Below are 25,931 nucleotides of genomic sequence, written 5' to 3'. Positions count from 1 at the left end.
TGCACAGTTGAAGGAAATAAACTTGCAGAGCTACAGAGATTGAGCAGGAGTGGAACTGACTGGATTGTTCCCTGGAGAGCAGGCATGGAATTGATGGGCTGAATGGCCTCTTTCTGTGCCATAATTGACTAAGACTACAATACTAGTTACAGCTTGGAAACTTGATGTCCTTTTTATTCCTGCTCCCTTTCTGTCCATTAGCCAATCCTCAATCCCTGGGTTTGAAATTTTGTTTAATAACCTGGCACTTCATTGAATACCTTTTGAAAATTCAAATTCACTGCATTTATTCTTTTCTCTGTCTACCCACCTTACTGGTTACATCCTAAAAACACTCAAAACAGATTTGCCAAACGCAATTTGTTTCAAAAATCCATTTTACTCTGTTCAGATCATATTTTTGAAGTGTTCTGTTACTGGTGTTCATAATAGCCCAATGTCAGTAGTAGTCAAAAATGCTGGAATCTAACTGGCCTATAATTCCCCATTTTCTCTCTCCCTCTTTTCTTAAATAGCAGGGTTATATGGAAACTGTTCTCGAATCTAAAGGAATTCTGGAAGATCAAAACCATCTCTTTGAAACCCTAGGATGCAGGGTCGTCAGCTCCAGCAAATTTGCTATCGCTTAGTCTCATTAATTTGTTCTGTACTATTTCTCTACTTATACAGATTGCTTTTAAGTTCTTGCTAGACTCTTGGTTTCCCATTATTTTTGGAATTTTTTTGTACCTTTTACCGTGGAGACTGAAACGAGGTATTTACTTAACGTCTATACCATTTCTTTACTCCCCATTGCAATATACACCTGCCTCCAATAAGTCCACATTTACTTTCACAAAACTCTTCCTATTTACATATCTATAGGTATGAGCGAGTGCAAAACTGTCAGAGGTATCATTAAACAGAGGCCCCATCTGCCCTTTCAGGTGGGTGTGAAAGCTTCCGTGACACTATTTTGAAGAACAGGGGAGTTATCTCTGGTGTCCTGGCCAATATCTTTCAATCAGCATCACGTTGCTGTTTGTGGGAGCTTGCTTTGTGCAAACTGGCTGCCTCACTTTCTATATTACAACAGTGACTACACTTCAGGAGTACTTCATTGGCTGTAAAGTGCTTTGGAATGTCCTGTGGTTATGAAAAGGTGCTGAATAAATGCAAGTCTTTCTTTCATGACAGTTAGTGCATTCACACAAGTGGTAGTAGATAAAAATACTGACCCACTCTCCCAATAGCCACATGATTTGAATAAATACACAATCACACACCCCAGGATCCATCTTGGAAACTGTCTTCTATTATTTAAAAATTACACAAGCTACAAAAGCACATCGACATTTAGAAGTCACATTTACTATCAATGGGATTATCAAGTATTTCCATCCTTGTGAGGGACCCTATATTCTAGGTTACAAAATCAACACTAAAATAGACAAGAATATGTTTTTACCTTCCACAGACTCCTCTTCAGTTTCCTCAGTAACTGTGGAATTTTGCTGAAACTGAAAATGTATTTTTCAGTAAAATCAAGCAGACAAACAACCTTTTCAGTGTCAATACTCATCAAAGAAATAGGAGGGAAGATGGAGCGCAAGGTGAGAAAGGAAGGAAGGAAGAGAAAAGGGATACAAAAGCAGGGGGTAAAAAGAGGGGGAGAAAAATCCATGAGCGAGAAGACTTTACCTCAGACAGTTGTGTCATTTCTGAGATCAGGGAAGAGGTTATTGCTGGTGTCTCTGTAGCACCATACTGTGGGTATCCATAACTGTATCCAGCATAAGGATCATATCCCCACTGCGAGTAATACTGCTGATAGTACTGTGTATAGTTGTAGGTGGCAGTTGGTTGGTATTCTGGTTTGGTTTTTGCACTGAAATTACACACAGTACCAAAATTAGACAGTCACATCCCTTAATTACAATCCAGTAAATGACAAAAGGAGCAATCACCTCTAAATCAATCATTTGATTTTGCAGCACATGACCACAGCTTTCCAAAAACTAGATTAGCATCTCAGTCATGTACTCCAATAGCACAAAGCTAGGAACACTAATTTGGAAAAGAAACATGTCCTCACCATTAGCTAGAGAGCAGGCACAGAGGTAACCAAACTGACTTTCACCATTCAAATTCTAACTTACCTCTGCCAATACCAGCACACATTGTGAAAGGTTCCTGCAAACTCTGCCTGATTACTGTAAGAAGCCATGCTTGACTCTCAAATGAAACTCAGCCCCCTCAACTAGTTAAATCTGACCAGCTGTAATCCCTTAACTTTTAATGAACCTTAAACAATTCACTAACAACCTTTTTTTTATCAACTGCAGCTGTGAATTATTTGAAATGCACAGACTATCAATCTAAATTGGGAATTATAATAAACTAATTAAAATCGGCAGAGTTGTTTAAAAGAACTGCTTATGCAAGCCCAATGTCAGTGGAGATTCCTAGATATCAACAGATGATCAAAGGTAGCACAAATTATCTTCAACAATTTTTTTCATGAACACAAATAACGACTTTACATGTGTCAAATAATCATTACACTGTTGGGGCATCACATCATTGTGGCAAATACTAAACTGCTGTGGTTCTTTCTCCTCCAACAAAAAGTTCACCAAACGCATTAACTTGCAAACAAGCTTGTGTTCAATCAAGCCAACTAACATGGAGATTTGGGCATTGAATAGCCACAAACAAATTCACTACAGCAGCTGACATTTTCAAAAAGGCAAGGAAGGATTATTTACAAACCAGAAACATCTGAGCTGTAAGTTCTTCATGTGTGTAAGGGGTCAGGACAAAGGCAATGCTGATTGTTGTTTAGTTAGGAACTCATTAAATCTTCCAAATTATAAAATTATTTGCCTGGAATTTGCTGTGGTAATGACGACAAACCTGTCAGGGCCATCTTATCATTACTCCACTGAAACTGACAGCGAGTTTGGACATGAGCAGAATAACATGGAAATCCAAAAGCCATCTTAGTACAGTCATATATTTATTTCATTATTTAAAAAGTTAAATAAGAGTGAAGGATTTGAAGTGCTTTTATTTCCTAATTTTCTGTATGTGAATACTTCAATATGCCAACCTCCTTGACGACATCACTGCTGCTGCACACCAAAACATTTGGCGCCAGATTTAAACTGCTGTGGGAAATGGGAAATTCCTTCCAGAGGTCACCAGAGCTTTGTCGGCAATTTTTTTCGAGGTCAACAGCAAGTGCCCTTGCTTTGTTGCTGTTCACGCCACACAAGTGCCAGGCAATGACCATCTCCAACAAGAGAGAATCTAACCATCTCCCCTTGACATTCAATGGCATTACCATCGCTGAATCCCCCACTATCAACATCATAAGGGCTACCATTGACCAGAAACTGAACTGGAATAGCCATATAAATACCGTGGCTACAAGAGCAGGTCACAGGCTAGGAATCCTGCGGCGACTAACTCACCTCCTGACTCCCCAAAGCCTGTCCACCATCTACAAGGCACAAGTCAGGAGTGTGATGGAATACTCTCCACTTGCCTGGATGGGTGCAGCTCCAACAACGCTCAAGAAGCTCGACACCATCCAGGACAAAGCAGCCCGCTTGATTGGCACCCCATCCACTAACATTCACTCCCTCCACCACCGACGCACAGTGGCAGCAGTGTGCATCATCCACAAGATGCACTGCAGCAACGCACCAAGGTCCCTGGACAGCACCTTCCAAACCCACGACCTCTACCAACTAAAAGGACAAGGGCAGCAAATGCATGGGAACACCACCATCTGCAAGTTCCCCTCCAAGTCGCACACCGTCCTGATTTGGAACTATATTGCCATTCATTCACAGTCGCTGGGTCAAAATCCTGGAACTCCCTACCTCACATGGACTGCCGCGGTTCAAGAAGGCAGCTCACCACCACCTTCTCAAAGGCAATCTGGGATGGACAATAAATGCTGGCCTAGATGGCGAAGCCCACATCCCATGACTGAACAAAAAAAAACAACAAAATCCAGACCATTATAATGATTACAATTCTAGCTACTCTGTGAAATATTTCTTTTATAAACCCGTTCTACTTTACTCTCCAAATTTTTAAATGGGTTTGCAATATCTCTACTTGATTCAGAGTATTCGAGGACACAGGACACAAAACGTCTTCTCATCCTTCAGTACAAATTGGTGCCAACCTGTTATTTTTACTCAGAAGACATCATTTGGTGAAAGCAATGGAAACGTCTTATCTGTTCTACTGGGATTCCCTTCTGGAACTGGAATTACGAGACATATTTGTTTAGGCAGATTCCAAGATGTTAACATAAAAGCAAAATACTGCACATGCTGGAGATCTGAAATAAAAACAAGAAATGCTGGAAATACGCAACAGGTCTCGCAGCATTTGTGGAGAGAGAAGCAGAGTTAACGTTTCAGGTCAGTTCTGATGAAAGGTCACTGATCTGAAACGTTAACTCTACTTCTCTCGCCACAGATGCTGCCAGACCTGCTGAGTCTATCATTTCTTGTTTTTATCCAAGATGTTAACCTTGCATTCCAACCCTGACCTGAGAATAATAGAGATGGACATTGAGTACAAAAAGCTAAAAAAAAGTGGGTTTGAATTTTATAGGATCTGATTAGGTCTCAAAGCACTTCATGCATAATAGAAGAGCAGATATTGTTATTATTTAAGTAAACACATCAATCAACTTGCATGCAGTTAAATCCCCAAAACAGCAAATTAATGCACGATCAGATAATGTGTCTTTGATGGTTCTGGCTGAAGGCTGAATGTTGGCCTGGACATTAGAAAAGTTCCTTGCTCTACTTTGAATAGTGTCTTCGGATCTTTCTTGTCCATTTGAGCAGGTATGCAGGGCCTTCGTTTAATATCATAAGTGTTACGACCAGGTGAGCAAGGTGTCTAGGTGTTCCTTTTAGCTTTCACCTGGTTTTACTGCAACAGGATTTAATGTTAAATAAACCATGTTTTGAACTCGGTGAATCCTTGTTCACCGCTTTCCAATTACAAGGCAAAGAAATGAGCACAAACAGGCTTTCTTAGGTTTAAAGAAGAAAAGTGAAATTTATTAAAACTTCAACTCTAATTTGGTTAACGCCTACAGATACATGCCATGCCCGATGCTCGCATGCATATGCAATACGTACATGCAAATAGAGACAGAAAAGAGAAGAAAAACAAAGTGGAGATGTTTGAGGCAATATCTGAAGAGTTTCTTGTTACTGTGCTTCGAGTTCACTGTGGAGTCCTTTTGTAGGTAGTTCTTTCTTGTAGATAATTCTTGCTTTTTGTTGGGGTCCAGTATTTTTCTTACACCTTGTTCACTGTAGGAGACTTTTCTCTTTTGGGGTTCCTGTGTCTTCAATGGATTCCAAAGCTGGTGAGAAAGAGATGAGAGCAGACAGGAGAGAGATGTTCTCAATCCAGGAGCTTTCTGCCAGTTCAAAACACTGTGGCAAGCTCAAATTTAAAAAAACTCAGGTGGCCCAGTAGGTTAGTCATGTGACTAACTGGTGTGACCATGTCCGTTTGTGTATTCGGCCATTTTAGCAGTTAATTTGGAATGTGAGCTCCTCCACCCTCAAAGTCTGGTAATCAAAAGTCCATTGTGGAGTAAATTGGAGCAGGGAGAAGTCCCTTTGTCCTTTCTAAGTACTGTCTGTTAATATGCAAAAATGTCTCTCCAGCCAAGGATCCATTGTGCGTTTTTTTAACCAGTTCTTTCTTCATTTCACTAACAGTTTAAAATTAATGTTCATGTGGGGAAATTAATATTCCTTATTCTTGGCAGGTGGGGGCCTGCATGACAATCAGTAAGACAACAACTTTACCAATGTAGCACTTCTTCAATAGTGCACTATGTGCTCAAGTTCTGGAGTGGGAATTGATTGCAAATCTTTCTGACACAGGAGAGTGCGACCAACTCTTTAGTGTGAGATCATGCAATCCACAATAAACAATGAGATAAATTACCAGTTAATCTATTTTGGTTGAGGGATGAATGTTGGTTAGGATACCAGGAGAATCTATGCTCTTCTAATAGTGCGTTAGGATCTATAACATCCACCTGAATAGAAACCTGGAAACAGAAGTAGATTATTCACTCCTCTGCCATTTAATTCGACAATGGCCAAACTGTACTTCAACTTCACTGAACTAACTTTGTTCTATATCCCTTGACAGAGCCAGCATGGATTTGTAAAGGGTAGGTCATGCTTGACAAACCTGATTAATTCTTTTGAAGAGCTGACTAAAGTAGTGGACAGGGGAATGTTATTTAAATGGACTTCCAGAAAACATGTGATAAAGTCTCTCATAAAAGACTGTTAGCTAAAGCTCAAGCTTTGGAATTGAAGACAATATAAAGCCACATAGCCAAATTTGCTGATGACACAAAGATAGGTAGCAGTGTAAGCAATATAGATGGAAGTGCAACATTACAAATTGATAGATTAAGTAAATATGCAATACTATGGCAGATGGATTTCAATGTAGGCAAATGTGAGGCCATCCACTTGGAACTAAGCAGGATAGAACAGGGCACTTTCTATATGGTGAAAAGCTAGAAATAGGGGAGGCTCAAAAAGAATTCTGGTCCAGGTACATCGATTGTTAAAATGTCATTTATGGGTCCTGAAAATAATCAAAAAGGCTAATGAAATGCTGGTCTTTTTATCTGGAATGGAATGGAAGTGGGTTAGAAGTCACGCTTCAGCGACACAGAGCCCTGATTAAACCACACCTGGAATACTGTGAGCATTTCTGGGAGCGACACTGGCCTTGGAAGAAGTGCAGGAATTTACCAGAATGATACCTCGTCTCTAAGGGTGAGGTTACAAGAAGATGTTAAACAAACTGGGCAACATTTGCCAGTTCTGAGGAAGGGTCACTGCCCTGAAACGTTAACTGTGCTTCTCTCTTCTCCACAGATGCTGCCAGACCTGCTGAGTATTTCCAGCATTTCTTGTTTTTATTAACAAACTAGGGTTGTATTGCCTGGAATTTAGAAGGTTATGGGGTGATATCCTGAGGTTATATCCTGAGTGGTGTGAAACAGGGCTGTGTTCTCGCACCCACACTTTTTGGGATTTTCTTCTCCCTGCTGCTTTCACATGCGTTCAAATCCTCTGAAGAAGGAATTTTCCTCCACACAAGATCAGGGGGCAGGTTGTTCAACCTTGCCCGTCTAAGAGCGAAGTCCAAAGTACGGAAAGTCCTCATCAGAGAACTCCTCTTTGCTGACGATGCTGCTTTAACATCTCATACTGAAGAATGCCTGCAGAGTCTCATCGACAGGTTTGCGTCTGCCTGCAATGAATTTGGCCTAACCATCAGCCTCAAGAAAACGAACATCATGGGGCAGGATGTCAGAAATGCTCCATCCATCAATATTGGCGACCACGCTCTGGAAGTGGTTCAAGAGTTCACCTACCTAGGCTCAACTATCACCAGTAACCTGTCTCTAGATGCAGAAATCAACAAGCGCATGGGTAAGGCTTCCACTGCTATGTCCAGACTGGCCAAGAGAGTGTGGGAAAATGGCGCACTGACACGGAACACAAAAGTCCGAGTGTATCAGGCCTGTGTCCTCAGTACCTTGCTCTACGGCAGCGAGGCCTGGACAACGTATGCCAGCCAAGAGCGACGTCTCAATTCATTCCAGCTTCGCTGCCTTCGGAGAATACTTGGCATCAGGTGGCAGGACTATATCTCCAACAGAGAAGTCCTTGAAGCGGCCAACACCCCCAGCTTATACACACTACTGAGTCAGCGGCGCTTGAGATGGCTTGGCCATGTGAGCCGCATGGAAGATGGCAGGATCCCCAAAGACACATTGTACAGCGAGCTCGCCACTGGTATCAGACCCACCAGCCGTCCATGTCTCCGTTATAAAGACGTCTGCAAACGCGACATGAAATCGTGTGACATTGATCACAAGTCGTGGGAGTCAGTTGCCAGCATTCGCCAGAGCTGGCGGGCAGCCATAAAGACAGGGCTAAATTGTGGCGAGTCGAAGAGACTTAGTAGTTGGCAGGAAAAAAGACAGAGGCGCAAGGGGAGAGCCAACTGTGCAACAGCCCCAACAAACAAATTTCTCTGCAGCACCTGTGGAAGAGCCTGTCACTCCAGAATTGGCCTTTATAGCCACTCCAGGCGCTGCTTCACAAACCACTGACCACCTCCAGGCGCGTATCCATTGTCTCTCGAGATAAGGAGGCCCAAAAGAAAAAAGAAAAAAAAAGAATGGGGTGATTTGATTTAAGTTATCACAATATTACGGAAACAGAAAGGCTGGACAGAAAGAACCTATTTCCACGAGTCGGGGAGTCCAGGACTGGGGGAGGATAATCTAAAAATTAGCGCCAGACCTTTCAAAACTGAAATTAGAATATGTTTCTTCATGCAACTGGTGGTAGAAGTTTGGAACTCTCTTCTGCAATCGGCAGCTGATGTTAGATCAATTATTAGATTTAAAACTGAGATTGATAGATTTTTGTTATCATAAGATCTAGGAGCAGGAGTAGGCCATCCGGCCCCTCGAGCCTGCTCCGCCATTCAATAAGATCATGGCTGATCTTTTCGTGGACTCAGATCCACTTACCCGCGCTCTCACCGTATCCCTTAATTCCTTTATTGTTCAAAAAGATATCTACCTTAGCTTTAAAAACGTTTACTGAAGAAGCGTCAACTACTTCACTGGGCAAGGAATTCCATAGATTAACAACCCTCTGGGTGAAGAAGTTCCTTCTTAATTCACTCCTAAATCTGCTCCCTCTAATCTTGAGGCTATGCCCTCTTGTCCTAGCTTCACCTGCCAGTGGAAACATCCTCTCTACTTGTATCTTATCTATTCCCTTCATAATTTTATATGTTTCTATAAGATCCCCCCTCATTCTTCTGAATTCCAATGAATATAATCCCAATCTACTCAATCTCTCCTCATAAACCAACACCCTCAACTCCGGAATCAACCTAGTGAATCTCCTCTGCACCCTCTCCAGTGCCAGTACATCCTTTCTCAAGTAAGGAGACCAAAACTGCACACAGTACTCCAGGTGCGGCCTCACCAGTACCTTATACAGCTGCAACATAACCTCTCTGCTTTTAAACTCAATCCCTTTAGCAATGAAGGACAAAATTCCATTTGCCTTCCTAATTACTTGCTGTACCTGCAGACCAACCTTCTGCGATTCATGCACAAGGACACCCAGGTCCCTCTGCATAGCAGCATGCTGCAACTTTTTACCATTCAAGTAATAATCCTTTTTACTGTTACTCCTACCGAAATGAATGACTTCACATTTATTAACATTGTATTCCATCTGCCAGACCTTCGCCCACTCACTCAATGTATCTATGTTCCTCTGCAAAGTTTCACAGTCATCTGCACACTTTGCTCTGCCACTCATCTTAGTGTCATCTGCAAACTTTGACACCCTACACGTGGTCCCCAACTCCAAATCATCTATATAAATTGTAAATAATTGCGGTCCCAACACCGATCCCTGAGGCACACCACTAGTGACTGATTGCCAACCAGAATAGCACTCATTCATCCCCACTCTCTGCTTCCTGTTAGTCAACCAATCCTCTATCCATGCTAATACTTTACCCCTAACGCCATACATCCATATCGTATGCAGCAGCCTCTTGTGCGGCACCTTGTCGAAGGCCTTTTGGAAATCTAGGTACACCACATTCACTGGGTCCCCATTGTCCACCTTGCTCGTAATATCATCATAGAATTCCAAATCGAAGGTATTAACAGATATGGGGCAAAGTCAGGTATACGAGTTAGATCGCAGATCAGCCATGATCTCACTGAATAGTGGAACAGGCTCGAGTGGCTAAATGGCCTGTTCGTATGTTCCTATTGAGAGTAGACTGATAGAATAATTGGCCAGATTGGATTTGTCTTGCTTTTTATGGACAGGACACAACTGGGCAATTTTCCATTTTGGCAGGTAGCCCCCAATGTTTTAGTTGTACTGGAGCAGCTTGGCTGGAGGCGTGGCCAGTTCTGGAGCACATCCTCAGTATTACCATTGACTAAAAGCTTAACTGGACCAGCCATATAAATACTGTGGCAAGTCAGAAGCTGTGAATTCTGTGCAAGTAACTCACCTCCTGAATCCCTAAAGCTTGTTCACCATCTAAAGGTCAGGAGTGTGATGGAATACTCTCTACTTGCCTGGATGAGTGCAGCTCCAACAACACTCAAGAAGCTCGACATCATCCAGGACAAAAGCAGTCCACTTGATTGGCACCCTATCCACCACTTTAAACATTCACTCCCTCCACCACCAATGCACAGTGGCAGCAGTGTGTACCATATACGATATACATATGAATTAAGAGCAGGTGTGGGCCCTTTGGCCCCTCGAGCCCGCTCTGCCATTTGATAAGATCATGGCTGATCTGACTGTGGCCTCAACTCCACTTTCCTGTCTACCCCCTATACCCTTTGACTCCCTTGTCAATCTAGAATCTATCTAACTCAGCCTTAAAAATATTCAATGACCCTGCCTCAACTGCTCTCTGGGGAAGAGAATTCCACAGACTAAGGACCATCTGAGAGAGAAAAAAAATTCTTATCTCCGCCTTAAATGGGAGACGCCTTATTTTTAAACAGTGTCCCCTAGTTCTAGTCTCTCCCACAAGGGAAAACATCCTTTCAGCATCCACCCTGTGAAATCCTTCAGGATCTTAAATGTTTCAATAAGATCACCTCTCATTCATTTAAACTCCAATGGATACAGGCCCAACCTGTTCAACTGTTCTTCATAAGATAATCCCTTCATCCCAGGAATCAGTTGCGTGAACCTTCTCTGAACTGCTTCTAACGTAATTATATCCTTTCTTAAGTAAGGAGACCAAAACACTACACAGTACTCCAGATGTGGTCTCACCAATGCCCTGTACAACTGGAACAAAACTTCCCTACTTCTATATTTCATTCCCTTTGCAATAAATGACAACATTCAATTTGCCTTCTGTATCCCATATGCTAACATTTTGTGATTCATGTACCAGGACACCCAGATTCCTCTGTATTGCAGCGTTCTGCAAACTCCCTCCAATTAATATACTACTTTTCTCACATTAAACCCCATCTGCCAAATTTTTGCCCACTCATTTAACCTATCTATATCCTTTTGCAGACTCCTTATGTTCTCTTCACAACTTACTCATCTACCTATCTTTGTGACAGCAGCAAATTTAGCAACCATACATTTTGTCCCTTTATCCAAGTCATTGATATAAATTGTAAATGGTTGAAGCCCCAGCACTGATCCCTGCGGCACTCCACTAGTTACAGCTTTCCAACCCGAAAATGACCCATTTATCCCTACTCTCGGTTAGCTAACCAACCCGCTATCCAGGCTAATATGTAACTCCCTACACCATTAGCTCTTATTTAGTGTAATAACCTTTGATGTGGTACCTTATCAAATGCCTTTTGGAAATCCAAGTACACCACACCTACAGATTCCCCTTTATCCACGTTGCTTGTTACTTCCTCAAAGAACTCTAATAAATTAGTCAAACATGATTTCCCTTTCACAAAACCAAGTTGACTTTGCCTGATTGTATTAAGATTTACTAAGTGCCCTGCTAAAACCTCCTTAAGAATGGATTATCATTTTCCCCATGACATATGTTAAGCAAACTGGCCTGTAGTTTCGGCAGCAACTCGCCAAGCCTTCTTCGACAGCACCTTCCAAACCCGCAACCGCCACCGCCGAGAAGGACAAGAGCAGCAGATGCAGAGGAACACCAGCATCTGCAAGTTGCCCTCCAAGTGACACACCATCCAGACTTGGAACTATGTTCCTTTGCTGTTGCCGGGTCAAAAACCTGGAACTCCCTTCCCACAGCACTGTGGGTATACCTACACCAGATGGACTGCAGTGGTTCAAGGCGGTGGCTCACCACCATCTTCTCAAGGGCAATTAGGGATGGGCAATAAATGCTGGCTTTGCCAGCGATGCTCACATCCCATGAAAGAATAAAAAATGTCACAGCCTGCCAATTAGAGTAACTGCTCATTATCCCGAATCTCTGTATCCTGTTGCACAGCCAATTTCCTAACCAGGTCAATAATCTGCCTTCAATTCCATGGAATTCAACTTTAGCTAAGTCTCTTATGAGGAACATTATCTATTGCCTTCTGAAAGTCCATGTAAACATCATCCGTAGACATACCCCTGTGGACTACTTAAGTCACTTCTTTAAAAAATTGAATCAGGTTTGTCAGGCATGACCTACGTTTTACAAATCCGTGCTGGCTCCCTATGATCAGCTGAAAATTTTCAAGGTGTATAGTCACCCGATCATTATTACAGAACAAAGAACAGTACAGCAAAGGAACAGGCCATTCGGCCCTCCAAGCCTGCGCCGATCATGATGCCTGTCTGCACTTCCGGGGACCGCATCCCTCTATTCCCATCCTATTCATGTATTTGTCAAGATGCCTCTTAAACGTCGCTATCGTACCTGCTTCCACCACCTCCCCCGGCAGCAGGTTCCAGGCACTCACCACCCTCTGTGTAAAGAACTTGCCTCGCACATCCCCTCTAAACTTTGCCCCTCGCACCTTAAACCTAGTCCCCTAGTAACTGACTCTTCCGTCCTGGGACAAAACTTCTGACTATCCACTCTGTCCATGCCACTCATAACTTTGTAAGCCTCTATCATGTTGCCCCTCCACCTCCGTCGTTCCAGGGAAAACAATCCGAGTTTATCCAACCTCTCCTCCAGACCAGGAAACATCCTGGTAAACCTCTTCTGTACCCTCTCCAAAGCCTCCACATCCTTCTGGAAGTGTGGCAACCAGAATTGCACGCAATATTCTAAGTGTGGCCTAACTAAGGTTCTGTACAGCTGCAGCATGACTTGCCAATTGTTATACTCTATGCCCCGACCGATGAAGGCAAGCATGCCGTATGCCTTCTTGAATACCTTATCCACCTGCGTTGCCACTTTCAGTGACCTGTGGACCTGTACGCTCACATCTCTCTGCCTGTCAATACTCTGAAGGGTTCTGCCATTTACTGTATACTTCCCACCTGTATTAGATCTTCCGAAATGCATTACCTCACAATTGTCCGGATTAAACTCCATCTGCCATTTCTCCGCCCAAGTCTCCAACCGATCTATATCCTGCTGTATCCTCTGACAATCCTCATCACTATCCGCAACTCCACCAACCTTTGTGTCGTCCGCAAACTTACTAATCAGACCAGCTACATTTTCCTCCAAATCATTTACATATAATGCAAACAGCAAAGGTCCCAGCACTGATATCTGCGGAACACCACTAGTCACAGCCCTCCATTCAGAAAAGCACCCTTCCACTGCTACCCTCTGTCTTCTATGACAGAGCCAGTTCTGTATCCACCATGCCAGCTCACCTCTGATCCCGTGTGACTTCACCTTTTGTACCAGACTGCCATGAAGGACCTTGTCAAAGGCTTTACTAAAGTCCATATAGATAACATCCAATGTCCTTCCTTCATCAATCATCTTCGTCACTTCCTCAAAAAACTCGATCAAATTAGTGAGACACAACCTCCCCTTCACAAAACCATGCTGCCTCTCGCTAATAAGTTCATTTGTTTCCAAATGGGAGTAAATCCTGTCCCGAAGAATCCTCTCTAACAATTTCCCTACCACTGACGTAAGGCTCACCGGCCGACAATTTCCTGGATTATCCTTGCTACCCTTCTTAAACAAAGGAACAACATTGGCTATTCTCCAGTCCTCTGGGACCTCACCTGCAGCCAATGAGGATACAAAGATTTCTGTCAAAGCCCCAGCAATTTCTTCCTTTGCCTCCCTCAGTATTCTGGGGTAGATCCCATCAGGCCCTGGGGACTTATCTACCTTAATGCTTTGCAAGACGTCCAACACCTCCTCCTTTTTGATAACGACATGACCCAGACTATCTACACTCCCTTCCCTCGACTCATCATCCACCAAGTCCTTCTCTTTGGTGAATACTGATGCAAAGTACTCATTTAGTACCTCGCCCATTTCCTCTGGCTCCACACATAGATTCCCTCCTCTATCCTTCAGTGGGCCAACCTGGTTACCCTCTTGTTCTTTATGTACGTCTAAAAAGCCTTGGAATTCTCCTTAATCCTGTTTGCCAATGACTTTTCATTACCCCTTTTAGCCCTCCTGACTCCTTGCTTAAGTTCCCTCCTACTTTCTTTATATTCCTCAAGGGTTTCGTCGACTCTAGTAATTTCCCAACAACAAATGTTATTGCTCACAAATCCTCTCTCACCTTTCTTAAATAACGGAGTGACATGCACAATCTTCCAATCTAATAGAACGGTTCCTGAATCGAGAGAATTTTGGAAGATTATAGTTAGGGCATCTGCAATATTCTCAACTACTTCCTTGAAAACCCTTGGTGGAAAACATGGTCCTGGGAACTTGTTACTCTTTAGTGCCATTATTTTCTTCATTGTTGTTATTTTGCTTATGTTAATTTTGGTGAGTCACGTCCCTGACTCAATATTAGTTTCCTTGGGATTTGTGGCAAGCTGACCTCTACCTCTGCTGTATATACTAATGCAAAGTGATTACTCAGCCTGTCTACCATTTCCTTACTTTCATTGACAATATCACCATTATAATTTTTCATGGATCTCACAGTGCTCTTGATCACCCTCTTTTACCTAATGTAAAAAATTTGAGTTCATTTTGATATCCCTTGTAAGTTTCTTCCCATAATCCATTTTTGTAGCTCTTACTCTGTTTTGTCACTCTTTGGTGTTCTTTATATCTTTCCCATTCGCTCCGATTTGCACTATTTTTTGCATTTTTTGAGTCATTATGGCACAGAAGGAGGTCACTTGGCCTTTTAGTTTTCTGTTGTCTCTTAACTCTTCAGTTTTGCATTTATTTGCCAGTATACTGTTGGGGGTATAAACTGGTTCTGATTCATATTGCATTCTTTTTCAAACAACTCCCATTGATCTTCTGTCATTTTACCCATTACTAGACTTGTTTGGTTTACTGTGGACAGTCTCTGTCTCATCATACTGAAGTCAGCCTGGCCTAAACCTAAAATCTTGCTAACTGTTTCAGTTTCTCCCTTTCAAACACTATGGCTAGAATTTGATGCACCCCACCTCCCCACCGAGAACGGACTGAGAGCTGGTTGGGGGGGGAGCGGGGGTGCCGTGTCCGTTGCCTACTGGCCCCGCTGCTACTTTACCAGCCGTGGGGAAGGTGGCAAATGGTCTGCCTGCCCAGGACAATTGAGGCCCTTAAGTGGCCAATTAATTGCCACTTAAGGGCCTCCTCACGCCATTGCTCATATCTTACCAGCAGTGGACAGGCACTTCAGCACCTGAGGAGGCCACCCAGTACTACTGATAGCACGGGCTGCCCCTGCTAAAGCTACACCTCACCGCTCTAGACTCCGACCCCCACCCCCAGCTGATTGTCCCAGGCAAGGCCTGACCCCCACTTACCTCTTTGAATGGCAGCATCCATCAATCCTTCCACTTCAAGTTGGGTGCAGTCCCAGCAGTGGCCACCACTCCTGGTAGCACCGCTGGGACTGAAGAGCTGCTGGCCCTCTGACCAACCGGCAGCTCTTGGAGGCGAGATTTCCTGCCTCAGAGGGCCAGAAGTCCCAACCGAGGCCAATTAAAGGCCACACAAAATTGCAGTGTGGCTTCCAAGGCTGTCGGAGGCGGGTTGGCCCCAAACCTTTGAGCCGAGGGCGGAGCCATCGCCTCAAGGTAAAATTCCGTCCTTTTTTTGAATGCTATATTATGATCGCTATTACGCACTGTCAACTAAATCTGGCTCATTACCCATTACTAAATCAAATATGGCATGGCCCTTATGATTGCTTTCCTTCAACCATGCTAGAACCAGAGTTTTTGGAGAATTGTCAAGCTGGAAGAGGTTATAGAGGTAGGGAGGGGTAAAGCCATGTTGGGATTTGAACTCAAGGATCAGAATTTTAAATTTGGAGGGTTGCTGGACTGGGAGCCACTGTAGGTCAGCAAGCATAGGGTTGATAGGTGAATGGGACTTGCTGCAAATCATAAGATGGGCAGCAGAGATTTAGAGGAGCTGATGGTTATGGAAGGTGGAAGATGAGAGGTCGGCCAGGAGAGCACTGCAGTAGTCGAGGTTGCAGGTACAGAAAGCAAGGATGAAGGTTTTAACATATGACTGATTGAGCCAGGGGCAGAGACGGGCGATATTAGAGATTACAGCAGGTGGTTTTGTGGATAAGCGATGAGGTCAGAAGCTCAGCACAGGGTCAAATGTGATGCTAAGTTTGTGAACAGTCTGGTTCAGCCTGAGGCAGTGGCCAGAACGCGGGATGGAATTGGAGATAATGCAATGGAGGTGTGATGGGGACTGAAGACAATGGCTTCAGTCTTCTCAATATTTAACTGGAGAATATATCTGCTCATCCAATTTTGGATGTGAGACAAGAAAAATCAGATGCTGTGGAAGGGCTAAGAGAGGTGGTGGTCAGATAGAGCTGGTTTCACCAATGCACATGTGGTATCTGACATGTTTATTAATGATTCTGCTGAGGAGTAGCATGTAGATGAGGAACAGAAGACCAAGGATAAATCCTTGGGGACCTCCAGAGGTAATGGTGCAGGAATGGAAGCCATTGCAAGAGAAATCCTAAATACAGCACCACCAACTATACAAAACACACTTAGCACTGCACTGAAGTGCCAAGCTAAACTGTGTGCTCATGAGCTGGAATGGGGCTTGAGCCCACAACATTCTGAATTAGAGCTGAATGTGCTGCAAACTGACACAATGCTACTATAAAACCCATTAGTAAATATTGTGGCTACTATATTTGGCATGCAATATCTACTCACCATAGCTACCCATTAAAGTTGTTACCAAAGTTTCATCAACCCTCCAAAAACTGAAATAGTTTGTGAATTATTCCTTGACTTGCACTAATTGCTCTGGAATTGATCAGTTTGTAAAATTTTCCAATATTTCTTCCCATTTCTTCCAAAGGGTCAATTTTACAAACACACATTCCTCGCACACTCACCCTCCGAGAGCAGGAATCTGTAAAATGTAATCTTAACTATCAACCTTTATTTTCCAGAATCATGTTTCACCTGTCTTCTCAAACAGGCCCCTGGGGAGTGTTGTTGAGCAGAGACACCTTGAGGTGCAAGTACATAGTTCCCTGAAAGTGGCAACACAGGTAGACAGGGTGGTGAAGGCGGCGAATGGCATGCTTGCCTTCATTGGCCGAGGCACTGAGTACAAGAGTTGGGACGTCATGTTACAGTTGCACATAACGTTGGTTAGGCCGCATTTGGAGTACTGTGTGCGGTTCTGGTCACCGCACTACAGGAAAGATGTGATTAAGCTAGAGAGGGTGCAAAAAAGATTCACAAGGATGATGCCTGGTTTGGAGGGCTTGAGTTACAAAGAGAGATTGGATAGGCTGGGTCTGTTTTCCCTGGAGCGAAGGAGGCTGAGAGGGGATATGATAGAGGTATATAAAATTATGAGAGGCATAGATAGGGTAGATAGCCAGAATCTGTTTCCCATGGAAGGGGTGACTACAACTAGAGGGCATAGATTTAAGGTGAGAAGGAGGAGGTTTAAAGGGAATCAAAGGGGTAAATTTTAACACAAAGTATAGTGAGTATCTGGAATGAGCTGCCAGAGGAGGTCGTGGAGGCAGGAACAGTAGCGACATTTAAGAGGCATCAGGACAGGTACGTGAATGAGCAAGGCATAGAGGGATATGGAATTAATGCAGGCAGTTGGGATTAGTACAGATAGGTATTATGGTCGGCATGGACGCGATGGGCCGAAGGGCCTGTTTCTATGCTGTACGACTCTATGACTATGACTCTATGACTACACTGGAATTACGCAGTAATTTCCCAGTTCTCCAGTACTACACTTATGACCAGAGATTACTTATCTATCTATTAGAGCAGCTCCTTTTTATTTATTTATTTATTTAGAGATACAGCACTGGAACAGGCCCTTCGGCCCACCGAGTCTGTGCCGACCAACAACCACCCATTTATACTAATCCTACATTAATCCCATATTTTTTCCCTTTAAAAAAGATGCAGTTTTCACTTACATGTTTCTTTCATGTCCTACTGCCCACTTTAAGGACATGAAAATGAAACATTTCTGATTGGCTGAAACCAACTCCAAATAAACCTTTCAGTGGACTGAGGCTTAGAGCTCAAGATTGTCCTGGTTATTCACGATGCAGATGCATTTCAAATAATCTGAATTTCATTTGTTGACCAGAATCTGTTAGTTCTCTTCTTGAAACCCATAAGGTTTGTTATTCCGCTTCCCATGCCAGGAAGGTACAAGCTTACCTTTTTGGCACTGCTATACTTATTCGAATGGGTTTTCCTCCTAATCCTTTGCTGTTCTGACATTCTTCCAAGGCCTTTTTCTGTTCTGCTTCATCAGAAAACCTGACAAACCCAAAACCTCTAACAAAAGAAAAAGAACAAAGCACTGTTTACATTGCAGCCCATCTCATGGTATGAACTGGCTTGAATCAACAGATTGTAAATAGTTTGAACCACATAATATTAGAATTATTACTTTACATCTGAGGTACCATCAGTCCAAGTATTTGGTGTCCTTGTTAATCCTAGCTGGGACAGAAAGAATGTTCTTATTCAATGTGTGGCACGATTTTCATTAGCCATTGTGGTTTATAAATAAAGGGCTGTTTCATAGCACATGATAAAATGGCTATTTAGTAATCATGAAGTTACTACTAAATTTCACAATCCTTAATACTAAGACATATATAAATTACATATAATTGCAGTTTTCTGAGAAGTCTTTCTTGCTAAGGTTTCTGTAGAAGTGTACAAGAGCTTTGAGCATTGATATCACAAAGCAGTTACAGTACCTCGAGTTCCCTGATGTGTCTGTCACCACTTTTCCACCTCTACAAGATGGATATTTTTTCACAAAGTAATCATACAGATGAAAATCATCAACTTCAGAAGAGAGATCGCCCACAAATATGGAATATTCCTGGCTGTTGAATAAGACATATTGCAGTAAAAATGCAACTGGAGTCAAGGGCAACAGAAGCAATAGATTTTGTATTCCAACAATAGACCTTAGAAAAATGATGCACTTTGGAAGTTAAAAGTGTAACTATAAACATTGTATATAAAAAAAACTCTCTAATCCACAACGCTTTCTGCACAGTGTTATGAAAGTGATTCTCTTTTCTGTTAAAAATATTTTTTCAAGGAATTTATAGTTATACGTAATAAATGTTGGACCAGGTTTATTTTTAAAAGACAGCCATCAAGAGGACACTGAAGGAGCCAGATTGGCAACAATGTTACTGGCCATCACATGACTCAAGTTAAAGATATAACAGAAACCTTGCAAACAGGGGCAGAGAAGTGACAAGCATTTCCTTGATTGGACAAGCCCAATAGCAGCAGAGCATTCTGAGAGACAGGATAAACTGCCACTTAGAAAGGCATGGATTAATCAGGGATAGTCAGCATGGATAACTTGATTGAATTTTTTGAGGAAGTAACAAGGAGGATGGATGAGGGTAGTGCAGTGGATGTGGTCCACATGGATTTTAGTAAGGCATTTGGCATGGTTCCACATGGCAGACTGGTCAGAAAAATGAAAGCCCATGGTATACATTGAGCATTACGGGCCGGCACAGTGGTTAGCACTGCAGCTTCGCAGCTCCAGGGACCCGGGTTCGATTCTGGGTACTGCCTGTGTGGAGTTTGCAAGTTCTCCCTGTGTCTGCGTGGGTTTTCTCCGGGTGCTCCGGTTTCCTCCCACAAGCCAAAAGACTTGCAGGTTGGCAGGTAAATTGGCCATTATAAATTGTCACTAGTATAGGTAGGTGGTAGGGAAATATAGGGACAGGTGGGGATGTGGTAGGAATATGGGATTAGTGTAGGATTAGTATAAATGGGTGGTTGATGGTCGGCACAGACTCGGTGGGCCGAAGGGCCTGTTTCAGTGCTGTATCTCTAATCTAAAAAACAGGGGAAAGTGGCAAGTTGGATGCAAATTTTTTTTTATTCATGTCGCTGGCCAGGCCAGCATTTATTGCCCATCCCTAATTGCCCTTGAGAAGGTGGTGGTGAGCTGCTTTCTTGAACCGCTGCAGTCCATTTGGGGTAGGTATACCCACAGTGCTGTTAGGAAGGGAGTTCCAGGATTTTGGCCCAGCGACAGTGAAGGAACGGCGATATAGTTCCAAGTCAGGATGGTGTGTGATTTGGAGGGGAACTTGCAGGTGGTGGTGTTCCCATGCATTTGCTGCCCTTGTCATTCAAGTTGGTAGAGGTTGTGGGTTTCGTAAGTGCTGTCTAAGGAGCCTTGGTGCATTGCTGCAGTGCATCTTGTAGATGGTACACACTGCTGCCATTGTGCGTCGGTGGTGGAGGGAGTGAATGTTTGTAGATGATGTGCCAATCAAGCGGGCTGCTTTGTCCTGGATGGGGACGAGCTTCTTGAGTGTTGTTGGAGCTGCACCCATCCAGGCAAGTGGACAGTATTCAATCACACTCCTGACTTGTGCCTTGTTGATGGTGGACAGGCTTTGGAGAGTTAGGAGGTGAGCTACTCGCCTCAGGATTCCTAGCCTCTGACCTGCTCTTGTAGCCACGGTATTTATATGGCTACTCCAGTTCAGTTTCTGGTCAATGGTAGCCCCTAGAATGTTGATAGTGGGGGATTCAGCGATGGTAATGCCATTGAATGTCAAGGGGAGATGGTTAGATTCTCTCTTGGTGATGGTCATTGCCCAACACTTGTGTGGCGCGAATGTTACTTGCCACTTATCAGCCCAAGCCTGGATACTGTCCAGGTCTTGCTGCATTTCTACACGGACTGCTTCAGTATCTGAGGAGTCACGAATCGTGCTGAACATTGATGATTGCACAATGAACATCCCCACTTCTGACCTTATGATTGAAGGAAGGTCATTGATGAAGCAGCCGAAGATGGTTGGGCCTAGGCCACTACCCTGAAGAATTCCTGCAGTGATGGCCTGGAGCTCAGATGATTGATCGCCAACAACCACAACCATCTTCCTTTGCGCTAGGTATGACTCCAGCCAGGAGGGTTTTCCCCCTGATTCACATTGACTTCAGTTTTGCTAGGGCTCCTTGATGCCATACTCGGTCAAATGCTGCCTTGATGTCAAGGGCAGTCACTCTCACCTCACCTCGAGTTCAGCTCTTTTGTCCATGTTTGAACCAAGGCTGTAATCAGGTCAGGAGCTGAGTGGCCTGGCGGAATCCAAACTGAGCATCACTGAGCAGGTTATTGCTCAGCAAGTGCCGCTTGATGGCACTGTTGATGACACCTTCCATCACTTTACTGATGATTGAGAGTAGGCTGATGGGGCGGTTATTGGCCGGGTTGGACTTGTCCTGCTTTTTGTGTACAGGACATACCTGGGCAATTTTCCACATTGCAGGGTAGATGCCAGTGTTGTAGTTGTACTGGAACAGCTTGGCTAGGGGCGCGGCAGGTTCTGGAGCACAGGTCTTCAGTGCTATTGCCGGAATATTGTCAGGGCCCATAGCTTTTGCAGTATCCAGTGCCTTCAGTCGTTTCTTGATATCACGTGGAGTGAATTGAATTGGCTGAAGTCTGGCATCTGTGATACTGGGGACTTCAGGAGGAGGCCGAGATGGATCATCAACTCGGCACTTCTGGCTGAAGATTGTTGCAAATGCTTCAGCCTTATCTTTCGCACTGATGTGCTGGGCTCCCCCATCATTGAGGATGGGGATATTTGTGGAGCCACCTCCTCCAGTTAGTTGTTTAATTGTCCACCACCATTCACGGCTGGATGTGTCAGGACTGCAGAGCTTAGATCTGATCCGTTGGTTATGGGATCGCTTAGCTCTGTCTATCGCATGCTGCTTACGCAGTTTGTCACGCAGATAGTCCTGTGCTGTAGCTTCACCAGGTTGACATCTCATTTTGAGGTATGCCTGGTGCTGCTCCTGGCATGCCCTCCTGCAGTCTTCATTGAACCAGGGTTGGTCTCCTGGCTTGATGGTAATGGTAGAGTAGGGGATATGCTGGGCCATTAGGTTACAGATTGTGGTTGAGTACAATTCTGCTGCTTCTGATGGCCCACAGCGCCTCATGGACGCTCAGTTCTGCATTGTTAGTTCTGTTCGAAATCTATCCCATTTAGCACGGTGGTAGTGCCATACAACACGATGGAGGGTATCCTCAATGTGAAAGCGGGACTTCGTCTCCACAAGGACTGTGCGGTGGTCACTTCTACCAATACTATCATGGACAGATTGGTGAGAACGAGGTCAAGTATGTTTTCCCCTCTTGTTGGTTCCCTCACCACCTGCCGCATACACAGTCTAGCAGATATCTCCTTTAGTACTCGGCCAGCTCGGTCAGTAGTGGTGCTACCGAGCCACTCTTGGTGATGGACATTGAAGTCCCTCACCCAGAGTACACTTTGTGCCCTCGCCACCCTCGGTGCTTCCTCCAAGTGGTGTTCAACATGGAGGAGTACTGACTCATCAGCTGAGGGAGGGCGGTAGGTGGTAATCAGCAGGAGGTTTCCTTGCCCATGTTTGATCTGATGCCATGAGACTTCATGGGGTCCAGAGTCGATGTCGAGGACTGCCAGGGCAACTCCCACCCTACTGTATACCACTGTGCCACCACCTCTGGTGGGTCTGTCCTGCCAGTGGGACAGGACATACCCGGGGATGGTGATGACAGTGTCTGGGACATTGTCTGTAAGGTATGATTCAGTGAGTATGACTATGTCAGGCTGTTGCTTGACTCGTCTGTGGGACAGCTCTCCCAACTTTGGCACAAGCCCCCAGATGTTAGTAAGGAGGACTTTGCAGGGTCGACAGGGCTGGGTTTGCCGTTGTCGTTTCCGGTGCCTAGGTCGATGCCGGGTGGTCCGTCCGGTTTCATTCCTTTTTATTGACTTTGTAGCGGTTAGATACAACTGAGTGGCTTGCTCGGCCATTTCAGAGGGCATGTAAGAGTCAAGCACATTGCTGTGGGTCTGGAGTCACATGTAGGCCAGACCAGGTAAGGACAGCAGATTTCCTTCCCTGAAGGACATTAGTGAACCAGATGGGTTTTTACAACAATCGACAATGGTTTCATGGCCATCATTAGACGAGCTTTTAATTCCAGATTTATTAATTGAATTCAAATTCCACCTTCTGCTGTGGTGGGATTTGAACCCATGTCCTCAGAGCAATACCCTGGGTCTCTGGGTTACGAGTCCAGTGACAATACCAGTACGCCACCGAAAATTGGCTCACTGACAGGAAACAAAGGTCGACGGATGTTTTTGCCTACGGAAAACGGTTTCCAGTGGCATTCCACAGGGCTCAGTGTTGGATGCCTTGCTGTTTGTGGTATATATTAATGATTTGGACTTAAATGTGGGAGGCATGATTGGGAAATTTGCAGATGACACAAAAATCAGCCATGTAGTTGATAGTGAAGAGGATAGCCGTAGACTCCAGAATGGCTTGGTTGAGTGGGCAGAAAAATGGCAAATGGAATTCAATCTGGAGAAGTGTGAGGTAATGCATTTGGGGAGGGCAAACAAAGCAAGGCAATACACAATAAACAGAAGGATGTTGAGATGGGTAGAAGTTCACATCCACAGATCCCTGGAGGTGGAAGGACAAGTAGATAGAGTGAATGCAGCAGAGGGAATGCTTTCCTTTATTGGCCGAGGTATAGCATACTTTTGTATTTTTTGTATATTTTGCAGGGATGTAATGCTGGAACTGTATAAAATGCTGGTTCGGCCACAGCTGGAGTATTGCATACAGTTCTGGTCACCACATTACAAGAAGGACATAATTGCTCTGGAGAGAGTACAGTGGAGATTTACAAGAATTTTGCTAGGGCATGAAAGTTGCAGCTATGAAGAAAGATTGGATCAGCTAGGAACGTTTTCCTTCAAACAGAGGAGGCTGAGGGGTGACTTAATTGAGGTCTCCAAAATTATGAGGGGCCAAGATAGAGTAGACAGGAAGGATCTGGTTCCCCTCGCGGAGAGGTCAATTACAAGGGGGCACAGATTTAAGGTGATTGGTAGAAGTATTAGAGGGGGCATGAGGATAAACTTTTTTACCCAGAAGGTGGTGGGTGTCTGGAATTCACTGCCTCGATCGGTGGTGGAGGCAGAAACCCTCAACTCTTTTAAAAGGCACCTGGAAATGCACCTGAAGTGCTGCAACCTGCAAGGCTACAGACTGGGTGCTGGAAGGTGGGATTAGATTGGGAGGTTAGGTTTTTCAGCCGACGCAGACACAATGGGCTGAAAGGCCTCTTTCTGTGCTGTAACTTTTCTATGGTTAGTCTCAGGGGTAGGGAACTCAACCAATGCTTGTACTTTAGCGGTTCTTGGTGACATTTGTCCTTGTCCTACTTCATGCCTGAGGTAGTTCACTCTAGCTTACACAAATTCACTTTTGGCAAGGTTTATTACTAAATCAGCCGATTGTAATGTTCTAAACAGAACTTCAAGTTGTTCCAAGTGTCACTGTATACCAGCACATCATCAAGGTAAACTACACAGTTCGGAACACTGGCTACCACTTGGTTCATTAGTCTCTGAAAGGTTGCTGGGGCATTTTTTAGTCCATACGATATCACTCGGCACTGGAAAAGACCGTCTGGTTTGACAAAAGCCAATATTTCTTTAGCTCGGGGTGTTAAAGGAATATGCCAGTATCCCTTTCACAAATCTACTTTTGTAAGAAACATGGCACTGGCTACTCTGTAAATAGTGTCTTTCAAGTGAGGGATTGGGTAGGAGTCTGCCTTCGTTACTGTATTAACTTTTCTGTCTCTATGCAAAGTCTGACTGAACCATCAGGTTCAGGCATGAATGCTACTGGTGAACTCCAGCTGCTTTGACTGGGTTTGATTAGGTGGTTCTCCAACATGTATTGGATTTCTGCTTTTACCTGGGCCTGTTTCTCTGGACTTGAGCAGTAAGGATACTGTTTTATAGGAACAGATTCCCCTACATCCACATCATGTGTGGCTAAGGTTGTACATCCTGGCTTATCGCTACAGACTCTTATAAATGCTGTGAATAGCCTTGTTAGGTCTTCTCGTTGGTCTGCATGTAAATATGAAAGCATAGTGTCAAATCTCCCTAGCAATTCAGTATTATCTAATGGGATAGTAGGAGGTTCAGTTTGAGAATTGTCTAGGCCTCCTTCTGCCTCATCCTCACTATCCCTTTCATCTTTCGCTGTCCCTACCCGAGTGCTTATCCTCCTCCCGGCAATAATAATGTTTTAACATATTGGTATGATGCAGCCGATTCTTTTTCCGGCGATCTGGGGGTTTCAAATAATTTACTTCACCAATTCTCGCCCACTTTATATGGACCACTGAACCTGGCTTTCAACAGCTCACCCTGTCCAGGCAGATTTCAAACATCCCCTGGTTGAAATGTTCAGGTCTTTGCATGCTTGTCTGCCCATTTCTTCAAAGCTGTTTGAGAAGTTTTAAGGTGTTCCGAAGCCACTTTGCAGACTCTCGTGAGCTGTTCCCGGAACATGGATACATAATCTAGCACAGAAGATCCATCGCTCTGTTCTAAATACCTTCCTTTAATTAGTTTTAGAGGACCTCTTATCTCATGTTCATAAACTAATTCAAAAGGACTAAAACCTATGGATTCATTAGGTGAATCCCGAGTGGCAAACAAAAGAAATTCTAGCCCTTGATCCCAATCATGGGGACATTCATGACAGTATACCCTGATCATTGTTTGAGGGTCTGATTGTACCTTTCTGAAGCTCCCTGTGTCTGTGGGTGGTATGCTGAAGGCTTTAACTATGCTATACCCAAGTTACCCCTAATTTCCA

The 25,931-nt window shown here is 44.0% G+C and overlaps 1 protein-coding gene across 2 annotated transcripts in view; it reads right to left on the bottom strand.

Annotated features, from left to right (window-relative positions):
- The window catches only part of LOC137361881 (tRNA selenocysteine 1-associated protein 1-like), a 79,838-nt gene that overhangs the window by 19,829 nt on the left and 34,078 nt on the right, over positions 1 to 25,931 (bottom strand). Inside the window, exons 5-8 of one of the 2 annotated variants that reach the window (XM_068026483.1) lie at positions 18,941 to 19,072; positions 18,390 to 18,509; positions 1,681 to 1,867; positions 1,448 to 1,499 (exon numbers count right to left, since the gene is read on the bottom strand). In XM_068026483.1, the coding sequence (XP_067882584.1) occupies positions 1,448 to 1,499; positions 1,681 to 1,867; positions 18,390 to 18,509; positions 18,941 to 19,072 (491 nt within the window). The remainder of the gene's footprint in view (positions 1 to 1,447; positions 1,500 to 1,680; positions 1,868 to 18,389; positions 18,510 to 18,940; positions 19,073 to 25,931) is intronic. The other variant, XM_068026484.1, reaches the window with a different exon arrangement.

Source organism: Heterodontus francisci, unplaced genomic scaffold (assembly GCF_036365525.1).
Source record: "Heterodontus francisci isolate sHetFra1 unplaced genomic scaffold, sHetFra1.hap1 HAP1_SCAFFOLD_842, whole genome shotgun sequence".
NCBI lineage: Eukaryota > Metazoa > Chordata > Chondrichthyes > Heterodontiformes > Heterodontidae > Heterodontus > Heterodontus francisci.
The sequence above is the reverse complement of the archived record's forward strand: the minus strand, read 5'-3'. Positions and strand labels throughout refer to the sequence as shown.